This window comes from Cebidichthys violaceus, unplaced genomic scaffold, assembly GCF_023349555.1.
Source record: "Cebidichthys violaceus isolate CVI_PGR_0920_01 unplaced genomic scaffold, fCebVio1.0.p SCAF_10, whole genome shotgun sequence".
Taxonomy (NCBI): domain Eukaryota; kingdom Metazoa; phylum Chordata; class Actinopteri; order Perciformes; family Stichaeidae; genus Cebidichthys; species Cebidichthys violaceus.
In genome coordinates, this window is record NW_027176263.1 from 2,095,575 (window position 1) to 2,117,729 (window position 22,155).

Below are 22,155 nucleotides of genomic sequence, written 5' to 3' on the forward strand. Positions count from 1 at the left end.
TCTCACTTGCATGATATTCCATAATACACCAGATTATCGTGTTTGAAATGAAAGAGACTTGATTTTTTCTTTGTCACTGATTTAATTAGTTAATGCTCTTAAGGCTTCGTTACATCCAATAAAACAAGGATTTGCCTCAGTGATCTTGAATAGTCTTGAAACTTGCTCACATTGTGTCTCTGGTGCTCATTGATCAGTCAAGTGTGTGACCCTGTGAGGTAATAATTTTCATTAGCTAATGGTCTTTCATAGAAGGTCCAACTACAAGGATTAGTTTTTTAAGCACATGTTCTATTAAAGCCTCAATGTCTCTGACAATGAAATCATTTTGTTCATTATTGACGATACAGTGACTTATTCTTTTTATTCCTTAAAGTAATTCTGAGCAGGGCTTTGAGCTATAGACGATATATAACACTGATCATGATGGAAAATTTCACCAGTAAGACAATCGTAAACTTAGAAATGCTGTTTATCCATTACATTGCTTGACAGCATAGCATACTAGCAACCAATCACATCACAGAAAATAGGCTATTTCTTAACTTTCATATTGCACAGACAAGATTGACGATTGTTGGTTATTTTTTTGGTATGATTTGTCTATTTCATTAGATTCTCGGTGTCAGATCAGCTCCTGGTTGTCTTCAGATTCTTAATCACTGTAATACAACAGATGAAAAATGTTGCCTTGTTGCCCAACCCTAATCCTCACACAGTTAATTTTTCTTTGCGAAGCATCATTATGAGGGAAAGCAGCGATTAACATTAGTTGAGTCGGTGAATGTACGAACTGGCAAACAAATTACCTCGATCCGATCTATTTGTTTAATTTGAACCTCAAGTATTTGAGGGAAAGTGTGTGTGCTGTATCAAAATGAATCAAGACTAATCACATGGTGCTGAAAATGACAGCAATCACATTTTCAACAAAATTGGATTTTGACAGCTGGTATCGCATTAATTATGTGGTGCACTCTAATGCATTCAGTCTTGTTTGAAATCCAGTTTCCTGAATATGTTTAAACTCCCTCTATAGTATGTTAATGGGGTGTAATGAAATAAATGATGGACATCGGTTTGTTTTAGCATTTCTTTTGTCTATTTTCCATATTTGGTTTTGGAGGTTAGGGAGCTGAGTTAACTGTCAAAGAAGGAGGCAATTTAACTCTCCCTGAAGCAAGTAATGCAAACCAGGCGCCTTCAGATCCTCCTCCCAGGAATCTTAACAAGGACTCTAGATGTTCTCTAAATCTGTCTGCACCTCTTTTGGTGTGGATATAGCTGTAATGTTAAAGATATCCAGTGTAGGTGTCTGCCTCGCTCCACAAAGCTATTCTGACTAAATCCGGCTGTCGGTGTATTGACTCTGACCGTCACGTTTTTTTGAAAGCCTCTGGCCCGTATTCTGTCACAGCTCGTTCAAAGAAACAGTGGTTACTAGCGGTTAAATTGTCAATTAGAAAATTAGTGTGCAGCTGTTTGGGTTGGCAGGCTGGCGAAGAGCAGCGAAGGAGTGTTAAGGACATGTTTTTATTGTAGAATTTCCATTTGGATAACTCTGTATAGTCTCCCTTTGATAGCGTGATCGCCATACATGCCCAATTAAAGTCAGGAAAATAAACACCCAGTGTGACTGTGGAATGGTATTGTTGAAAGAAAATGGATGGGGTGTGTGAAATACCTTGTTGATGAAAATGGAAACTCTTAGTTGGGCTGCTTCCTTGCCTGTCCCAACACACACACGCGCACACACACACACACACACACACACACACACACACACACACACGCGCTCAGTGAGACTAATAAAGTACATGTGTAGCAACTCTCTCCCTCACGTAAGGCAATGTTTGACGCACACACTTTCACATGTTAGGCTTTGGGAATGAGATTTGGCGGCGAGATTTAGAGTTCAGTCGCTGACGAGAGCAACATAAAACGGTCAACCCCCGCTCTTTCTCCTCAGGCCCTGCTGGCTGTGGTCGATCAAACCCTCTTACTCACTGTCTGCTGGACTTCCTCTGAGTCCTGAGCAACATTTTGTAATAACCCCCTCCATGTAGCCAGTGAGAAAGTTAAGAGGATAGCAGATGAAGTAGGACCACAGGAGGGTGCCACAGCTGGGGAAATGAGCCTCGTGCAAAAGTCCCTGCAGCTCACATGGGGGAATCTCGCCAGCTTCACGTCCCTCTTTCTCTTTTGTTGTTTTGGTCTCCTATCTCACATTTACGCTCCTCCTCTTCCCTCCTGTTATTATTTCATCTTTGTATTTTCATTAAACCACTTGTGTGTCCTAATCAGTCTGGTATAACAAGGTTGGTTTTTTTTCGGCAAATGACTTGCTTGAAGCGTGCGTCAGTGAACAGTTCCGTCACAAGTTTTGGACTGAGAACTGTTGGGAGTGTCAAATCATGGCACAGACCGCTAAGCTGTTTGGAGAGCTGTGCAGAAGTTGAGCCGCGGGACAGCAAAGAGCCGAGAAGCTCGGCTGGTGGAGATGATAACTGTGCGCCACAGAGGAGCTTGGAGTGGATTTGAAAGATGCTTTTGAACCCTGATCCCCCTTCCATCACTCCTTCCCAGGAGTTGTGGCTCTGTAAATAATGCCAGGCGTGATGTGTAAGTGCCAGTGCACTCAGATCTTAGGCCAGGCGTAATTTATTTTATTTGCTTCATGGCACCGAAGCATCTTGTATTTCGATGCTCTGACAGGGAAAATAGGAAAACTGAGGACAGTAAAGAAGAAATATTTGTTTGCCATGAAAGTGTGAGATGGTAAAATACAAAGGTTAGTACGAGTGCCACCAAAACATATAGAAACAAATGTTTGTTTCTCAAGCAGCCGTGAAAGACGTGTAGTCTCGACACATTTCAACAGTAGATGTTCTTGTAGATGTGCCTTTCTACTAATGTGTGTTGCTCTTTCATAACCATACACATGTTAGCGTTAGCCCCGAGGTGCAATGGGGCTTTAGCTGCGAGTTAGCACCCGAGATGTTAACATGAACTCGGTTATGACTGTTGTGTCTCGTGGGGACTGTTTAGTCCACGCTGTTCCCTCAGTCAGTCTCTTTACATCCCCCAACAGCCCTCTGTGTCCCCCTTCCAAACACACACACACACACACACACACACACACACTCCAGCTGAATCAACAGCTGCACCATCACAGTGTGGGCCAGGAAACATGCCTCTGCCATGTTGATTGGTGCTGTGCTATAGTATAGTGCACACATCCAGACATACACACACAGTCACGTGTGTTGAACACATGTACGGCCTTTCAGGACATTTTCTTAATGATATCCTGTTTGATTTCACGTACAGCTCTGCGCTCGTCTGCATGCACCAGCTGCAAACCTCTAAGAAGCTATCATGTCAAGGCTGTGCCGTGAAACTGATCAGAACCGTAGCCATTTATGTATTTATTCATTTCAGAAAGGGCGGAGTGGCAGAGAACATGACTAAATGTATAGGTAACTTAATTTGTGCAAATATCTCGACCCATTTAAGAGGTATTTGCTAGTCCCTCCACAAAAATAAACGCCATCCACCCTTTTAAAATGGTGTGTGGTCTGTCAGAAATCAGTCCCATCTGCACAACGCTGCCAAGAACAGCAACACTGGACAGGAAACAGGTCTTTCTGAACAAGGCCCTCTGTAGAGAAAAAGTTGATGAGGCATAGGCCATAAAGTTTGATAATTTTAGGAAAGCGTAATTGGAGTTACTTCTGATGTTACTTTTGTTCTACACTGCATGTTTCCACATCTTGGCACTTTTTAATGACCTCTTTATATGGAACTCACAATCACCCGCCTGCCATTTGCCCCCACATTGCCACTGTAATTTTAGCGGCCTCTGAGAGGTTGCGGACGGCAGTGTTGAATTTCTTAAACGTGTGGATTCTGTCAAGGAGGCGTTCAATTTAAAACCAGACACATATGTCATGATTACAGGAGACCAAGCCAAAAGAAATGGGAAAGGTGGACGTAGAAGTAGAGGAATTTCTTCATCACAGAGAACAGAATGTCCTTTAATGTTGTGATGCATCCAGCTGTTGGTGTGAGCACGTGACTTCAGTTGATGGAGGAAATGTTTGTATTCTGCTACAGGGTCTTTGTGATTTATTGTCCTTTTACCAGACGGCGGTGGGAGGGTGTCCTGTTGTAGTTTACAGTCGCTTGTGCCTCCAGCTAGTATGAAACCCAGTAACACAGAACTCATCAGATTTGGGTTTTAGGCCTAAATTTCATAGCATGTAAAATCATTGAGTGAATAAACTGGTAATAATAATATTATTGCGGCACGAAGGATGGAAGGAGGACTTTAATGGGGGATCATTAGCAAGCTGGAACTGTTTTTAGCTTAGTCACGCTAAATGATGCCACGGAAGAATCCAAAGCAAAAATAGTTGAGATCATATGGAAAAAAAAATATTTTCATTGCACAGAATGATGCTAAAGTTCCTTTTGGTTCTATGATTCATTCAATAGAAACTGGGAGTAAACATAGAGCCACAATCAGGAGAAATCAGGAGAATGACTGGAAGCATGTTTCTCTGCCGCTAGATCATAATGATAATGCCCAAAGATGTACAACTTGGTCCAACAGCTTAAGAGAGAGGAAGAATGCAACAACTCTCCAACTGTTGTACAAATGTGTTTTGCAATAATTTTATTAGCTTACATCGATCAGTTTTATAAATTTTTCTGAGGATTGCGGAATCCAGTTTTTCTAAAGAACAGACAAACTCTTCTTTTTGAAGTAAGAGTACTTCATTTTTTGCTTTGTTTACAACATTGAGAGCTAAAAAAAAATATTGTGCAACTTGCTTTTCATGAATCAAATGGTGCTTAATAAAAGTTCAAACTGATTTGGTTCATCTTTGTCTGCTAGTGGCAGAACGGTTGGCCAAGCACCTCATTCTGTTGCTCGTCTAGGACGTCCATTTTTATATGTGATTATAGGATGTTGTAGAAAATCAGTGAGGCTTGAAAGGGCTTCCAGTCAACCATCATGGAGTCATGGAGTTTACAGCTGCAAAGTAAAAAAGAGGCACACATCAGGCTTTTCAGAGCTGTCTCTCTTGTTTTACAGGTACGTGAGACTGGCGGTGGACACGCTGTCAGAGTTTGTTGTAAAGGATGCCAAACAGACCATGCTACTTCCAGGAGAGCATATGGGGGAATTTAAGCACTTCCTTTTTGGATTTGTGCACCAGTTCCCTTATGAGTACAGGCTGTTGTTGGTATTTGGCAAGGGAAAATAGCAGATAAGATTTGAAAATGTTTGTAGAGAAAAAAAAAAAACTTAATTAAGGCTGTGAATTGCTTTGCTAATAAACCCAGCATCCTATCTTCATTGGTAGTGCTGATGGCTCTTAAGTCACTCTCTCTCCCATTTGTGCCTCATTGCTTAATGCACTGGACCACCAAGGAATATTAAGTGCTGCTAATGTAATGGATTGAAGCCGTCCTCAAGTTCTTGATCACGTGCCTGAAGCTTTAAAAACTTCATATCTTCTCTTCTCCGCCCCGAAAACCCCAATTCCCTTGGAAAGTATTAAAGCAAACAAAAAGGCCCTTGTGAAAACAAGTATAGTGCATATGGAGGACAGAGCCATTAGGAGAGAGCATGTAAGCCTCGCATTTTTTTGGAAGGGTTTGACAGTTTTTTCCCCTTGTTTTTTTTCCCACTAACATCAACCACTCGTCATGGCAGACAGCCCTCAAGGGGTATGTTTGTGGATTTGTAGCCAGGAAGCTAAGCAAGGTGAGCTTCCTCGAGGTTGAAAAGAAGAGTAATAGATTTCCCCTGATTGGAACGCTGACAGCGTCTTGACCAGCTCCTTACTCTTGTTTTTTCTCTTTGTGCTATAAGCAGTGTTGTGCTCCTGGTTACGATGACTAGACTTGTCAATGGGCTCTCACATAGATATTCTTCACGTGTACGCAGTGGATATTCTTCTTTGTTTCGTACTTTGGTGGTGTTAGGGAGGGAGGATTTGGCTGTTGAGCAGAAACAAAGCAGTGTCTGGACACATGAGCTTATATCATCAGACATATTTCAAACTGGACTCGCAGCTCCTTTGACTTTTCCCTGGCGTTCCATAACTTATGAATATGTTTTTATATATTTTTTTATTCGTGTAAGGCTTTTTTTTGTAACTGTTGGATGTTAATACTTGTTTCATGTTCTCTGAAGTCAGAAAATTAATGTTTCCAAGTAAAGGAGAAGCAGTGAATAGTTGTCCACACTTCAAGCTAAGCCCAAACCACATTAAGACACTGAAAAAAAAAAAAGTCTACCAAGGTCCTACAGTATATAATACTGACTACAGCCCAAAGGTTTCTGTGACCAATACCGGTATTTAAGTATAGCATAATGATGAACATACATATATATGTATAGGCTCATAACTTATTCTTCTGCCATCCTCTGCTAAATAATGTGAGCAATGGAGTTCAGAGTGTGCTACTACATAACTATATAATCATGATTATCATGATTGAAGAATCAAGGTTTTTTTAACTGCCCATACTGACATCTGTAGTAAGTTAATGTCAGCGTCCTTCATTCTCTTCCAGATCATGGATGAAACCCAAACGCAGATCGCCTGGCCGTCTAAACTGAAAATCGGAGCCAAGTCCAAAAAAGGTGACTTTCTTTTCATTTTTCTTAGTAATCCCATATCCACAGTATTCTTATATTGGATCCATTTACTTCTTCCACTGCTTTTACCTTGTGTGACTTGAGTGTTTGTAGAATGATGGACCCACAGAATCTATGAATCTGATTTCAAATGAGGAGCTAACTTGCCATGCATCAAAGTCCATAAGCTCAGGCTTAAGTTTCGTATCTGATGCTCTCAAGTAATTTCTAAGATGTGTAGCAACAAAACCGAGAGCTAAACTAAACCAAATGTGTAAATGGCAGGTAATGACATAGTTGTGATAGTTTTCCACCTAACATAAGTTAATGATTATGAGTCAATGTTGTTTTAACCAGAAATATGTTCTCAGGAAAGTCATTGGACTCAGACGGACAAGAAGGAAGTATTTCAAGGTTGCTCTAGCATTCATTATTAAAAATTGAATAGAGAAGTTTGAAAAGATGAAACATCATCTGCACTGAGGAATTTTTTGTGATTTTTGCTGTAGAGGAGGAGGGGTGGGAGTCGCTTGTATCGAAGCTCCCTCATTTATTGGCCCAGTTGTTCTAGCACTCTGTTACCAATAAAACATTATCACGGTTATTTAAAGCTCTTCCGGGAGGGGGGTGAGGCGGGGTTGAAGGAGTAGGTGTAGCTGTGCCCGCTTTGTTGTTCTCAGGAGAATTGTCAGTGTGCGTCTTCCAGCCAGATGTGGAATCCGATGACATTATGTAACTTCCTCACTCACTCTGTACAGAAAATAGTTGATGGAGTTACATCAGAACATTTTCCCCCTCTAGATACTTAATCAACTGTAAGCCCTGGCAAGTTATTCACATACAACCATCCATTCATCCCAAGTATAAGTTCATTCACAAAACCAACACCACCTGGGAAAGATGTTTTGTATACGAATATTTAGAATTCTGCCCTTTGATTTTTTTTTCTCTCTCTGTGTTGCGTAAACCGAGAGGAGCCGAGGGGAAGAATGTTGGCTAATCACTTACAGTTATCTTATGAGCGAATGTGTTTGTGGGAGAAGAGACATGTCAAGCTGACTGTGTTTTAACAACCTGGGCTCATGGGAGCTGAAGAGAATAAAGAATGTTCTACTTCTTACGTATTCTTGCATCTTAAATTCTGCTTTCGTTAAAACCTCACAGAAGCCATCAGGAATATTACCGGAGACAATGATCTGCATTCCTTTCGTCCCTTTCATTTGATACGACCAACACAAAACGTTCTTTGCTCTGTTCTTAAAATAGCTGGCGATGTAGTTGTTTTGAGTTATTCTTATCTAAAATCATACTCCTTTAGGGGTGTTAGTTTGCCGTGTCTTGCATTAGTGTTGTCTTTCATGTGTAGTCTGGAATCGGTTACACTCGGCAGGATAGCAGAAGGTGTGTGTGTGTGTGTGTGTGTGTGTGTGTGTGTGTGGGTTGTATGTTTGTAACCTCTCCCTATACACGGCCCCACCACATCAAAATGCCAGCTCCTCTATTTATTTTATCACCTGTGGCTGGCTGGCTGTCCCTGCCACCTGCACAGGTGTGATAAGGCCAGTTGTTAGCCCCTGAGGGCAAGCCGTCATCAGCGCAATGTTGGTGATTTAATACAGTGAGGAGCCATATCACTCAATGCAGGTCTGCCACTTCAGCACCGTGTGACGGAACGGTCAATACTGTGAGATTGCCTTTATGTTTTTATTTCTGAAAGTCTGATTTTAAGATTTTTGTTTGTGTGTGAAAAATATCGTAATATTAATCCTACTTTAATCCTACTAGTTTTGCGTGTCAACATATCTGCAGATGTTTTGAATGAGAAAGGCCAGGCCAAAAGGACTTAATTCCTTTCATTTGTGTGGTATTTTTGAATGTAGTCCTCAGCTGGAAAAATGCGTTAGCTTTGCCAACACGGAGCTCTGGGTCAGAAGGTTTCTTCTCCGTCAAGTGGAACTATGTAAAATCCGTGCGACTGAAAACGTTCACTTTTTGCAGCTGCAAGTCTTCTCTTGTTTTTGTTTGCTTTTCCAGCTGTTCTGTGTGCCAAATTAAGACTTAAGGTGTTCATTTTTTATTCCACAATCAATCATCAAAAATAAGCATACAGCACACTCCATTTCTAAAAATGCGGGGGTGTTCTACATCTCGACTGCAACACTCGTTTAGGCTGGCTAATGTTTGCCAGATGTGCAGAGCAGGTTAGTCACTGGAAGAGCTATACTCCCTCTGATGGTCACAGTTGGTGCCACAGGAGGAAGTGGAGGGATTTCTATTGTTCACAGCAACAGCTGTATGATGGGAAAAGTTCCTGGAACCAGCTCGGAGACTGTGATAGGGCTCTAACCACTTTTTCCGCTCTTTTTCCTTTTGTTGTCTTTGGTTTTGTTTTCCCATCTCAGACTGCAGCTCGGTTTTTGTTTAGTTCCTTCCCGCTTGTTACTCTTCAGATCTAGCATCTCTTGTAGTGTGGGCTGAGGTTGCCTGACCCCCGTGCCACTCTTAACAAGACCAGTGCTTGTTTGCTGGCACTCTCTGTTCCCCATAGTTCCCAGTGCACATGAAACGGAGAGCAGAACCTCCTTCAGATACCTCTATAAAACAGAATTTCATTGTAGCCAACCCGTGCTCTGCTGCTCTCTCTCGTATTTTGCAGCTCCGTGGAGAGCGTCTTGGTTTGGCCTTTGAGAGTTATTCATCATCAAAAGCATTCTGTAAATTGGGAACTTCCCTTGGCATTGCCAATTCTGAACATCGTTTTTTTGTTTTTTTTCTAGTTTAGGACTTTTCACTCCCATGCTGTCGATGCTGTAAGTGTGTGGATGGGGAGGGGTATTCCTGGAAGGGGGCTTAGTCGACTTCCTGCTGCTCAGTACAGTTAGCACATAGGGGCGATGGACCATGAGTGTGTAGTACATGCCTGTGCACATTTGAATTTCTGTGTGTGTTCATGTGTTTTCACATTCGCGTTCTCCAGGGGTCCGGCATGCGGCAGAGCCAGATGTAGGCTTATTCAACCCTACACAGACACAAGCATTAGCTGTGAACGGTTTTGGTATGCAGTGTTTTGGTTATTTTCACTGAAGTATTTAAAGGCTCTGGAAGCACAGTTTACTCAAGCTATTAGGACTTTTTTACTAGCGCGACCGTCTGTGTGCCCACTGAGTGTGTTTATACAAGAATTTCAGGATGTGGCAGTTTCTGTTGCTGGATCGTATCTAGTCATTTTTTTTGAGGAGACGGCTGTGTGTGACCGCTGATAAAGAGCACATGCTGAGTCATGTGCGACTATGAAAGACGCTGAAAAATGAGTTGCTGTATATTTTTGCAGTCACTGAATGACAGAATGAGGTCCAGGAAAATGAGGCGACAAGCGTCACATGATTGTCTTTTCTATTGAGGCTAATTTGCAGCAGAACAATTCTCTCCAGCTAATGGTGTTCCTGTCGACTCTGACTGACGGATTGTGCCTGAATATAATTTCCACAGAGCCCCCCCCCCCCAAGCCCCGCACGGTGTGGATGCTTGCCGACTTAAATGAGACTCGGTAGATATCAAAGCAGCAATTACTGTTGCAGAGCTTTTCTCCGACACGTTGTAATTTGTTGACGCATCCAGACTGCTGTGTAATGTTTGGTTAAATGGATTTGACTTGTGTCCCACTCTCTCACATTATATCTCTTAAAGGATAAAACAAGGTGTTAGTGCTCTCGCACACACACACACACACACACACACACACACACACACACACTGAACATACATTAAACATGCTCTCTCTTTCTCCCACTTTTAATAATGTCTACCTTTTCTCCCTGCAGATCCACACATCAAGGTGTGCGGGAAGAGGGAGAATGTGAGGGAAGCCAAAGACAGAATTATGTCCGTCCTTGACACAAAGGTACAGTAAACATCTTTATCACAGTGAAGATAGACTTCATGTGTATGTGTGTAATTCTCTCCCCAGTCTCCTCTTTCTCGCCTTTTCTTGGTGTTCAGTTTGAACCGAATGTATTTCACCTCGGCTCTCCCGCTGGCCAAGTGACAGATTGCTCACAGCAGTGTGGTACAAACTTGGGACTAATCTCTCCAGATACTCGCATCCCAAAACCTTGCAGTGGATTGCATCTTGTGTGCATGCAGGCTTTTATTGCCATGGCAACACAAGAAATAAAGTACCTGGGTGACTGCACTGTAGCACCCCCTGGGGGCAGGCAATCATCCATGCACTTTGAACAGCCGAATGCAAAGGAACAATGATTGGCTTAGTTTATAGCATCTAATATGGCTTTGTCACGAAATGGCCATTTCAGTCTGGCAGACAGTTATTTCATAATATGATTGGTTTCTTTAATGCAATCCATGTTTTGTTGCTTATTTGCCTCTTTTTGAAATGACTGCAACATGTGAAAGTGTTTAAAAAAGGGGAAATTGTAAGTTTTGGGTATCGTGACTGTCGAGATGGAGTAAAGGGGACAGATGCTGTTCAGTGACGGAGCATTTATAATCAGCGGGAACCAGAGAGAGCAGTTTGTCTTGGTCCTCCTTGTTGTTTGTTTATACTCTTTTAAATGTCACATCGCTGTGATTTGATTTGATAATGATACACTATCATGTTCAATGTTTTTACACAGTGCAATAAATGCAGTCCTGAAATTTGCTTTATAAAGTTTAGTATTTGGTCAGACTATTCTTTGCCTGAAGTAGGGCGCTTCTTTATTGCATCATTTTGTAATCTTAAATTCCATTTTAAAGCAGAAGTTTGATTATTATACTTCAGGTCACTAGCTTTATCATCTTTTTAATGCCAAAAAAAACTGTTTTTAAGCTTTGAAAAGAGCGAAAAGATATTTTTTCAGTTGAGAAAGTAATTTTTTAGATTCCCAATAGGTGATCGGTTTATCCAAATAACGGCTGTTTGGAAATTTACCCTGACGTTTTTGGAGCTGTGAGGAGCTGCTGGCTGTGTGAGATCAGCAGGTGCGCGTACAAAAACGCAAATGTCGACAGTGTTTTTGTAATTACTCTCAAAGCCAGAAGGGGTGGATACAGGTCCACACTGCAGGTTTAACTATGGGTTATTAAAAAAAAAAAAAAAAAAAACATTAAACCAAGAACCACCAATTTGGCTAGTAGCTGGCTTGCTAGCAACATAGCAACACAACACATACAAGTCCTAGCAGAGGCCCTGGGGGCCGTCACACTACTAGCAGACAGACAAGTTGGTTTAATTTGCTCTCCACATTAACTAATATTTAATCAACTATGTGTGTGGACCTTTGTTTGCCCTTCTGGCAGTGAGAGTCATTACAGAAAAACACTGTCCACATGTGCTTTTAACCCGACCGGCAGGTACTGATATGGTTCGGTACTTTTGTGGATCCTCATCGTGGAGCCATCTATGCCGCGAGACACTCAAAGTAATTCAAAAATATCCTTTCAGTCAAATGTGTTTTCAGGTTATTTTCCTTTGTCGTCCTCCCAGTCACCGATGGCTGTCAGTTGTTTACAATGCTACTAGCGCTAAACCGTAAGAATGAACACAATTGCGTTCGAACCGAAATTTGAAAAAAAATGGGTGGGGCAGCGTTAGGTGAATTAAGTGCCTTTCAAACACAAGAATAATAGCATGCACCTTTCTCCACTCACTGAGCTACTGCAAGCGTTATCAATCATCATTTCAATGCAGCCCTCTATCTCTCTTTCCTGCTCATTAGAGTAACAGGGTAACTCTGAAGATGGACGTCTCTCACACAGAGCACTCTCACGTTATTGGCAAAGGTGGCAACAACATCAAGAGGGTGATGGAGGAGACGGGTTGCCACATCCATTTCCCAGACTCTAACAGGAACAACCAGGCAGAGAAAAGCAACCAGGTTTGTGGGGCTACTACATAGATTTATATTGTGCTCTACTGTTCTCACTGAGGCATGAGAGATAGATGGAGGGAGCGAGCTGTTTACTGCTGGTCGATCAAACAGTTCTCCCCATCAAATATTCTACTCTAATCTCTTGAACCACAACATCGCACGATTGATGTTTTGAGTGTAACTATATTGCATTCTGCAGCCCGGAGTGTTTGTCACCCTTCCTTGATTTACTTTCTTCTGTAGTAGCTTAAGTAGTTCTAAATGTTTTTCTTTATTTATTTATTTTTATCTGTGCATGCTGCCATTCAGCCTATTCATTAACTGCCACATGATCTCGGGGGCTGGTCAGGTTGCAGAGAGTTGGTTCAGCTGGCTGTTTTGATTGGCCAACCCAGAGGAAGCCAATGTGTTTTGGCTGGACTCGGTATAGAAGAGCAGCAGGATCCGGTTGTAATTACCATTAAATTGTAGTATGAGGAGTTCAGCAGAGTAGCCAGTAAATTAACTTGGCAGGTGCGCTGTTAATTTATTCTTAAAGGTCTACTTCACTGATTTTAACTTATCTCTGTGGATTTTGCATAGTGAGGTGTGCCTACAGTGTGCAACAGACCATTGAACCTGCCAGTACTCTGTACCTCATAGACTGTTAAACTCCCTCCAGTCCTACTCTCATGATGCAAGTACACGCTGATAAGTAGCAAGAGACTCCTTTTTAGGCCCAAGACCCCTTAAGCTGTCTCTTTTTTTCTGGTTTCAAAAGCTTACTGGCTTTTTTTAGCCACAGAGCATATTGAAGTGCAGTGGTGTTGATGAGTAAATATAGATAACTGTGAAAATCCATGAAGTGGCTTCTTACCTTCCCTTCTCCCTGGAGCTCTTCAAGCACAACATGAGGCTTAACAATGGGGGAAAAAAAATATTTGCTGTTCGTGTGGAAGTATAGGAGGCCAGAGATGAACCAGACTGACTGGATTTGTTTACTTAATCTTTTTTTTTTTTTAATAACACCTTTTTCTTGTCTCTACAAGGGTGAGCAGTTGCCTTTTGAATGAGGGAAAAGAATAAGAAAGAAATCTAATGAGATTATTTTTCACTTTTTAAAATATCGTAATTTAAAGAAATGGTGTGCCCAGAATGAACAAGCCGAACACTGACTCTAGAGAGAGCCATTCAAGGTTTTACGTTACCTGAAAGCTATCGTACTTCTTCGACACGCTTGGAAATGGAGGGGTGAGCGGATGTTCTGCAACCTCACCGCTAGATGCCAATAAATCCTACACAGTGCTCCTTTAATCTGGCCTCTCATCTTGGTGGTTGTGTCAAAATGAAAAAAAAACAGTCACTTCAATTGTGGAGGCTGTTTTTTTTAATCACAATGTTAGATTTATTGTAACTGTAATGATGTGGTTCAAGAATATAAAACATTAACTGGAAATATGCTACAAAAAGGGATTAGGTTTTAGTTTAGAGGAAGCCTTTAAACTTTAGCTGTTTTCATTATTTCTTCTGGATTTTCCTTTCGACATTGAAATGAAGTGCAACTATATTCTACAGTGATCGGAGCCATTATTTGTCTTGGAATGGGTTTGAACTGGCTAGCTGATTTACATATGTTACTTTTTATTGTGAACAGGTGTCCATCGCAGGGCAGCCAGGAGGGGTGGAGGCAGCTCGGGTAAAAATAAGGGTAAGTAGGAATCCTTCTTAGCCTGCTAGCCATGGAAGCTCCTGTTTATATTTACACTCTACCCACATTATTTCCTCTTCCCCCTTCTTTTGGCCACACTCCCCCAGCAAATTGTGGACTGCTGTTTCGGAGTGCCCGTCTCGTGCTCTTACATTGAACCACTCCATCTGTGCTCAATCATTAGCTAGCCTGACTAACCCCCTCTAGTCTTGCATAGCCAGACCCATCTCCACAGCGCTGTGTCACTGCTAAAGAAAGGTCTGGCTGCACACATTGTCATTCTAGGATAAGGGAAAAACGCTCTGGCTTGTTTGAATTTCTTTAAACCAATCACAACCGTCTTGGGCGGCGCTAAGCACAAGATGCAGTGACCGTGTCCTTGCAAAATGGATAGTGCAGATAGCGGAGAAGAGTGTAGCGTGACATACACAGCCAATGGCAGGCTAAACCACAGTCTGCATCCATCACAGTCTGAAATCCTGTTGGAGTTTACTTATTTGCTCTCAATTGCAATGCTCAAAGCAGTTACTTCCTCCACAAACAAAACATCAGACTCAAGGAAGCCAAGTTCTCAATCTAACCCTACCAATGGAGAGCTCCGGGGTTGCAGTAGGAAATTGTGCACTCCAGGCACAGTTTCAGTGCTTCCTCTCAGCCACAAGCACCATTCCTAACTTTTTCCCAGACCACTTCCCTAGAACAAGAACCCGTTTGCAGGCCCATCTCCAGCCCATTTCCTAGCCTCTTCTTCAACCACAGTTTAAGTCTGACTGGAAGCCCGACCTCCAGCCTCAGCTTTGTGGGCTTCGAACCTTTGTGCTCATGTGAAGTGTTACATCCCTGAACTCTTGCTGCATTTCAACACCGCAGCAATCGTCTACAGCGAACACGTTCCTCCACTATGGCCTGACCAAAACTAACAAGTGAAGTGTGTGTGCGATGGAGAGGGAGACGGGAGAAGGTCATGCTGGATATATTTGTGCAGTGTGTATTGGCAAATGTCTCCATGTACGCATACCCATACCTCTCCGTGCTTAGTGGTTGTTTTCATAAGCAACCAGCCGCAACCCAGATCATCTACTTGTTTTGCTATGGGTGAAAAAAAAAAAAGAAAAGGATAATCAAACCTAACTGAAGCAGGGTTGTAGAAAGAGGTTTAAAATATAAGCTGTAGAGAACCACAGAGATTGTTCTGGCCTCTAAAGAACACACAGTCAGCGGATGACGAGGGAGGATCAAAAGACAGGTTTCCCTCTCTGTCAACTTGGCTTCTTCTGATCCTATGAGACCCAAAAACCTTCTACGCTGTTCTATTTAACACTCAACAGTCACGACTAGACAGCCCTTCCACACATAGCTTTAATTATGTTGGAGCTACATCACTGAACCTGGAGGCAATTTCCTCAAATGCAGCAAGGAAAAGTAGCCCATTTGAGAAATTTTCTTTTCATCTAATTGGTTTCCCTTTGTTCACTTTATCAGTACTGACAACTGCCGGAATACAAACTGTCAAACATATGTCTTCACAAATAAAATATATACACAGTAATTGCCCAACATACTAACTTGTCCAGAGTGACTTTAATTGAAGGGATTCTTTGTAAATGTTAACAATCACCTTATTAGCCAAAGTGCCATTATTTTCAAATAGCAGGTGTGTACTTATGCACAAGTTTTGCTTTAAAGGAATAGTTTGAAATTTTGGGAAATACACTTGTTTACTGTCTTACTGAGAGTTAGATGAGAAGATTGATACCAATCTCATTTTTATCCGTATAATATGAAGCCGGAGTAAGGAGATGCTGAGCTTAGTTTAGCACATCTTAGTTTAGCTTGGCATAAAGACTAGACAGCTAGACTGGCCTCTGTCTAGAGGTAAAATAAAACTGCCAGCACCAGCAAAGCTGACTAATTGTCATGTTATATCTTGTTGATTTAATTTAGGAGTGTAAAAAGACAAGTTGTTGTTTTAACTTAAGCTAATTGTCTCCTGACTCCAGCTTCATATTGAACTGATCCTCTCATATAACATTCCACAAGAAATTTAAAAACTTTCCCAAAATCTCAAACTGTTCCTTTAAATGTGTTTATAAAAAGACGAATGAGAGGGGAATGTTTGAAAGTGGTATTGTGTCGAAATTAAAACACCACATTGTAAAATGCAGGAGGGTTTATTCCAGTTATTGACCCCCTACTGTTGAGGTCGCCAGTGCATAACAATAGACAGCATTGCTGTGTGTTTGGTTCTGGGTGGCCTTTAGACCACATCCTCCCCTGTCTCTCCTGGAACCAGAAGTGGCTGAGGTTGTGCCTTCTCCCTGAGGTGCATTAGCAGTGAATGAAATGTCCCTTTGACGTACTTCAGTGGACTTGTAAGGTCTACTGTATTTCTGAGGTTCTTTTGGGTGGAGATTTGTTTGAGTTTGAAACAAGTCGGTTGTTGAGGTGATGGATTCTCGAGGGATTTCTTGGACTTTTCCGAGGTGGAGCTGACAGGCAGGTGATGAAAGGTCTGGCCAGTTGCTGTACCTCGAAGATATTTTCACTTTTCTTCATCTCTCACCCTTATGTCAGGAGAACTGAGGCTTTTTAACAGCGCTTTCAGTTTGAATACATGTGAAACTCATATCTGCCAGGTAAGACTTTTTTTTTTTTTAATAAAGCTGAGGTCAGCTCCACCATAAAAATCGGTCTATTCTTCATTCAGCACCCGACTCCTGCTGCTCTGCTTGTCCACTCTTGCGTTTCCCTCAGTGCTGACCTATATTTCTCAAGCCCTCTGAGAGCGAGGGCTGAAACGTGATATACATGTAAGGCCAAGCGCATATGGGACTGATCAGGGAAGCATTTCTTTGGTCAGAGCAATTCATGCTGCTTGCCCTTCACTGGCAGCCAAAACCATAGTGGCGCTCTGCCCAAGACTCAGTGTTTGGATAACTCTGTGTGTGTGTGTGTGTGTGTGTGTGTGTGTGTGTGTGTGTGTGTGTGTGTGTGTGTGTGTGTGTGTGTGTGTGTGTGTGTGTGTGTGTGTGTGTGTGTGTGTGTGTGTGTGTGTGTGTGTGTAAATGTACATTCCCTTCAGTTTGTGTGTGTATGGGTGTGTGCCTTTAATGATTTCTCTCCCATGCATGCATAAGTATGTGTATGCATGAAGCGAGGCCCTTTCTGTCTTGCCTGCGTCTCTTTTGTTTCAGTGACTGGCTGTGATACAAATGACAGGAGCTGACGCCTGTTGCTGCTCCTGTGGTTTGATTCAATGATTTGAAATGAATGTATGTAAATGAGCAGGCCATAGACTAGGACTGCCCCTTCTTAGTCAACTAATCAGTTGTTTTAGTCTTAGTCGACAAAAATTTCTTTCTCACTTTTTCATGCTGGATGACTCATTTCAAAGAAACGTATGAGCGCATCTCTGGTAAACACAAGATTTAAAGTGGTGCTTTTGAGTGATTTATAAACGACTGCAGCCATGATGTTTAAATCCGTAGCATACTTCAAGTAACAAAGGGTGCCTCTCTTATTGCTGACACTGCTGACCTCATTTTGATTAACTTGTCTGGATTTATTTAAGCTGACAGGTGAAGTTTTGCCACCTTCTGCTCAAGGGACTGTTGTTATGTCTGTGTGTCAGTTCACATATGTCTACAGTGTGTAAAGAAATCACCCTTTAACTGTGTTTTGTCCAAATGGTCTTCATCAGTCTGAATGACAGCACAAGCCGCTGTACAGTGCCTATTTATGATTTTGTTCAGGAATGTTTTATTTCCCTGTATCTGGCAGCAGCACTGGCAGCATAATGATAAGCTTATCCAACTTGTCATAACTGCGGTATTTCAGCATGGTGGGGGTTTTCTCTGTCATTTCACTTTCTGTTCCCTCCTCTCTTCTTCCATCCCACCATATTGCAGGAACTGCTCCCCCTTGTGCTGTCTTTTGAGCTTCCCGCCATCATGCAGTCTGACCCCAGCTCCCCCACTGTGCAGCACATCTCGCAGACCTACAGCCTCACTGTCTCCTTCAAGCCCCCGACTCGCCTCTACAGGGCCACCGGCGTGGTTCGCGGCTCACAGAATAACGCCAACGCCGTCAAGGTGAGGAGGGTCTTCTCATTTTGAAGAGAATATTGGATAGTTGAGCGACTGATCAGTGCCCAAAATCCAAATAAGTTCCATTTACAAACGCATGAAATAGAGAAAAGCAGCAAATCACATTTTAGCAGCTGGAATGTGCAGCTTTGCTTGATAAGTGATTTAAACGATTAATTAGTCAAAATTGTTGTCAAATTATTTTCTGTCAGTTGACAAATTGTTTCAGTGCTAAATTAGGTTCCATATAAGCCAATAGCTTCAGTACTAATTGGCCAAATGGCAACAATATAAATTCTGTTGAGTTTGTATTTTCCCTTTTTAAATTGGAGCGAAATTACAAAGAGACCAAATCATAAAGTTTCAACTCCCCCAACATCCAGCGTGTGTCCTGCTTGAATAACTAACCAATCCCTGAAATGTGCACTCCTTGTCAGTCATTTCAGTGTAACAATATTTGAGTTAATACCCTCATTCTTCTCCACCTGTTTACATGGCGAGCCACAGACCAAGAAAAGGTTTCCAGAGTTGCACCACGTCAAGACCCACCGACACTGTCAGCGTTCCTCACTTTTCTCGTTTTAAGTGCCTCATTACTTTCAGCACCACAGGAGCAGCAGAGTGCTGAGAGATATTTGGTCACTTGAACTGGACAACTGCTGGTTAAGCTCTCCAGTTGGAGGGATAATCTGGCAAGTCCAGAAGCCTCTCTTGAGTTTTATTTCAAATAGATTTGGGAGTTTCTCTCTGTGTTTCCACTCTGCAGCTTGTTCAGGCGTAAACATACTGTATATTTTATGTACGCACACAGATGCACTTCCTCAACTGGCATCTGAGTTGTGGCTAATCAAAGTCTGCCAAGGAGTCCGTTCATCATCTCTGCCAAGTCATATCTACCAACTCACTTCTTTCCACTATTGAGCCTCTGTTAACAATATGGAGCTCTGTTCTGTTTGCCAGTGAGTGCATTTGGCATCTATTCATCCCTGCATTTATTTATTCATGTATGCTTGTGCACTTTTATTTGGATTTGCATGCTAGTGTGCATTTGTGCACCGTGTTGTGTGTACAGTTTATATGTGCACATGTATGTATGCATGCAGAAGCACGGCCCCTGAGTGTGTGGTAGGTCTGAGGGGTCAGTCGGGATTGGGAAGTATGCCAGATGAAGGCTAAAGGATTAGAGGAATATGTGTGCTCTGTTATGTGGTGGTGTGAGACACTTGGAGCACCTTTGAGGATTGCCAAAACCGCTGTGGATTGTTGTATTATGCTGGCCGCAGTGTGTGGATTCTCGTTGCACACTGGAAATGACTTACTTTACTGGGCCAAGTGATGGTTTGCAGAGCCGGAAAGGAATGAGGCTGTTCAACAGGCCGGCAGATGCAGTGGAAAATATAATAGTTTCCATTGATTATGAAGAAAAAAAACTGGTGTTTTCTGTGGGAAATAAGCAAAATGTCTCCACTGCTCCACTCCTTAACTGATGTGTTTATGTGGTCTGGCTATTGCTCCAAATTAAATATTGTTCCAGCTTTTTTTGTCACATCTTTATGAGGTTTTTACTGTTTGAGAGTCAGTAAATTGTCCATTATACTCTTATATTTTATTGTTGATAGATTTTTACACTCATAGGGCATCTTCTCCTACAATTATGTGCCCATAATAAGTTGTAAAACCTTTATTTTATATTTACCCTCACTATTATACTGTACACTGCTTATACAAAATGAATGTTGACATTACTGTATAAAAGATAAGTTGATTAATACATTAGGCAATTGACAAAAGCTTTATCTATAGCAATGATACCAGATTAATGGTTGGAATTATTTATCTATCAAGCACAAATGAAAAACATCTGCTTGTTTTCACCTCTCAATTGTGTGGAGTTGCTGCTTTTCTCTGTTTTATATCATAACAAATTGAATATTTGGGGGTTTTGGACTGTTTGATGAGCAATATAAGCAATTATAAGACATAGAATAAACAATTAACAAAAAAACATAAATTGATTATGAAAATGGTTATCATCCGAAACTCTGATAGCATGGTTGTTATACTGAGTGTATTTTGAGTTGTGGACAAAACAAGACATTTGAGAAGGTCATCTTGGACTTTGGGAAACACTGATGACATTTTATAGACCAAACAACTAATCAATTAATCATAAAAATAATTACAGATTAATCTACAATGAAAATAGTGGTTAGTTGATGACTTGGCATAGTTTCATAGAGTCTCTAAATGAATGTAGACTCTTAGTCTTATTAAATTAAACGTGTATTTTTCTTTATATATTAATATAATTTGTCATATTACCTGTTACATTACCTTGTCATCCTTGTTTCCACAGAGGGGCACAGCTCTGCTGTTGGAGCATTTGGCTGGTAGCCTGGCAAGCACCATCTCCGTCACCACCCACCTGGACATCGCACCCCAGCACCACCTCTTTATGAAGGGCCGCAATGGCAGCAACATCAAGCACATCACTCAGCGAACGGGAGCCCAGATCCACTTCCCTGACCCCAACAGCCCCCAAAAGAAATCCACAGTCTACATTCAGGGCACCATTGAATCGGTCTGCCTGGCACGGCAGTACCTCATGGTGTGTACATTTGACGTGCGCTGGTTGAAAATAATTACTTTTAACTGCTAAGCTTTGTTTTTGGGGTTAAGGGATGGCATTGGCAATAGATTCTTTACATATACAGATTCCACAGGCTGTGTGGTTACTTTAATGGATGTCATTGTTTCACTAACAACATATGGGATGTGTGAATGATTTTGGGTTTTGAGATGAGGTTTAAGAAGTAAACCATGATTGCCTTTTGGGTTTTGTATAGCCTTGGGATAGTATTGCTTGGCTCTGCTCCTGCTGCTGAATCGTCCATTTATATAACAATCTTTAGCCGACTCAAGGTTAGCCTGCGTGACTTATAGGCACATACCTGCACGTGAGATGGACACACACATTAGCGTCCGCTTGGCTTGAGTCCTGACTGTATACAGATTATCCTTCTTGGTATAAAGGTAATGATCTGGCTTGCGTATACAGTCGATTTTGGTGGATTTAAACGTCAGCTCAGACTGTAATTCAGAGGTCAGCACATTACCGTTTTTTGGACCAGGAGGAAGCGCCTCACATTTAAATTTAAAAATGCTCTGTGGTCATTCTTGTCTTGTTGCCTGTAACCACTGAGGCTACCCTGATCTGAATTACTCAGGAACATAATCAGATGTTTGTTTCAAAAATGTGTAAAAGTGATGGCTGTTTAATTACCATTGGCTAAAAGCTTCTGCTGAGCTGGTGAATATAAGACATCTCGGCCCGTAAACGGCTTCGGCTCTCTGTTTGGAGATCCATGATGTGGGGCAGTAATTCTGCCAGAGCCTTCTTTGTCTGCGGTCTCCCATTTGGCCCCAAAGACATTTAGCAAATGCCAAAGTTGTTGCAGTGGCTAAACATGACTTTTTCTAGGTCTGGACGCACAAGAGGTAGCCTCTCACTGTCTGTTTGCAGTGAGGCCGTAAAAACAGTTGATTCATGTGTGGAGAAGCATAGAGAGCAGACGATGGGAGAGGTGGTTGAGAAAGAAGAGAAGGCGGAGCAGGACGTACAGCAGGGGAGAGAGGAGTCGGTTGTGTACTGTGTGATATGTCCTCTTCCAGCCAGACTGTAGATTACAGCGCCAATCTCAGGCCCTATCAGAGCCAGCCAGGCATCTATACTGTGCTGCTAATTACACCCACTCACAATAGGAGCGCTGTCCAGCACTCAGCCCAAAATATAGATGTCTGTGGTGCTTGTGGTGGTGATCATGCAAAACAGATTGCTCTTTGCGGAATTTCCCAAGC

General features: G+C 41.9%; 1 protein-coding gene across 1 annotated transcript in view; it reads left to right on the top strand.

Annotated features, from left to right (window-relative positions):
* LOC137879415 (protein bicaudal C homolog 1-like) overlaps window positions 1-22,155 on the top strand; it is a 54,625-nt gene that overhangs the window by 19,266 nt on the left and 13,204 nt on the right. Inside the window, exons 3-8 of the mRNA XM_068720114.1 lie at window positions 6,592-6,661; window positions 10,477-10,556; window positions 12,373-12,531; window positions 14,159-14,212; window positions 18,121-18,303; window positions 20,654-20,905. Of these exons, the coding sequence (XP_068576215.1) occupies window positions 6,592-6,661; window positions 10,477-10,556; window positions 12,373-12,531; window positions 14,159-14,212; window positions 18,121-18,303; window positions 20,654-20,905 (798 nt within the window). The remainder of the gene's footprint in view (window positions 1-6,591; window positions 6,662-10,476; window positions 10,557-12,372; window positions 12,532-14,158; window positions 14,213-18,120; window positions 18,304-20,653; window positions 20,906-22,155) is intronic.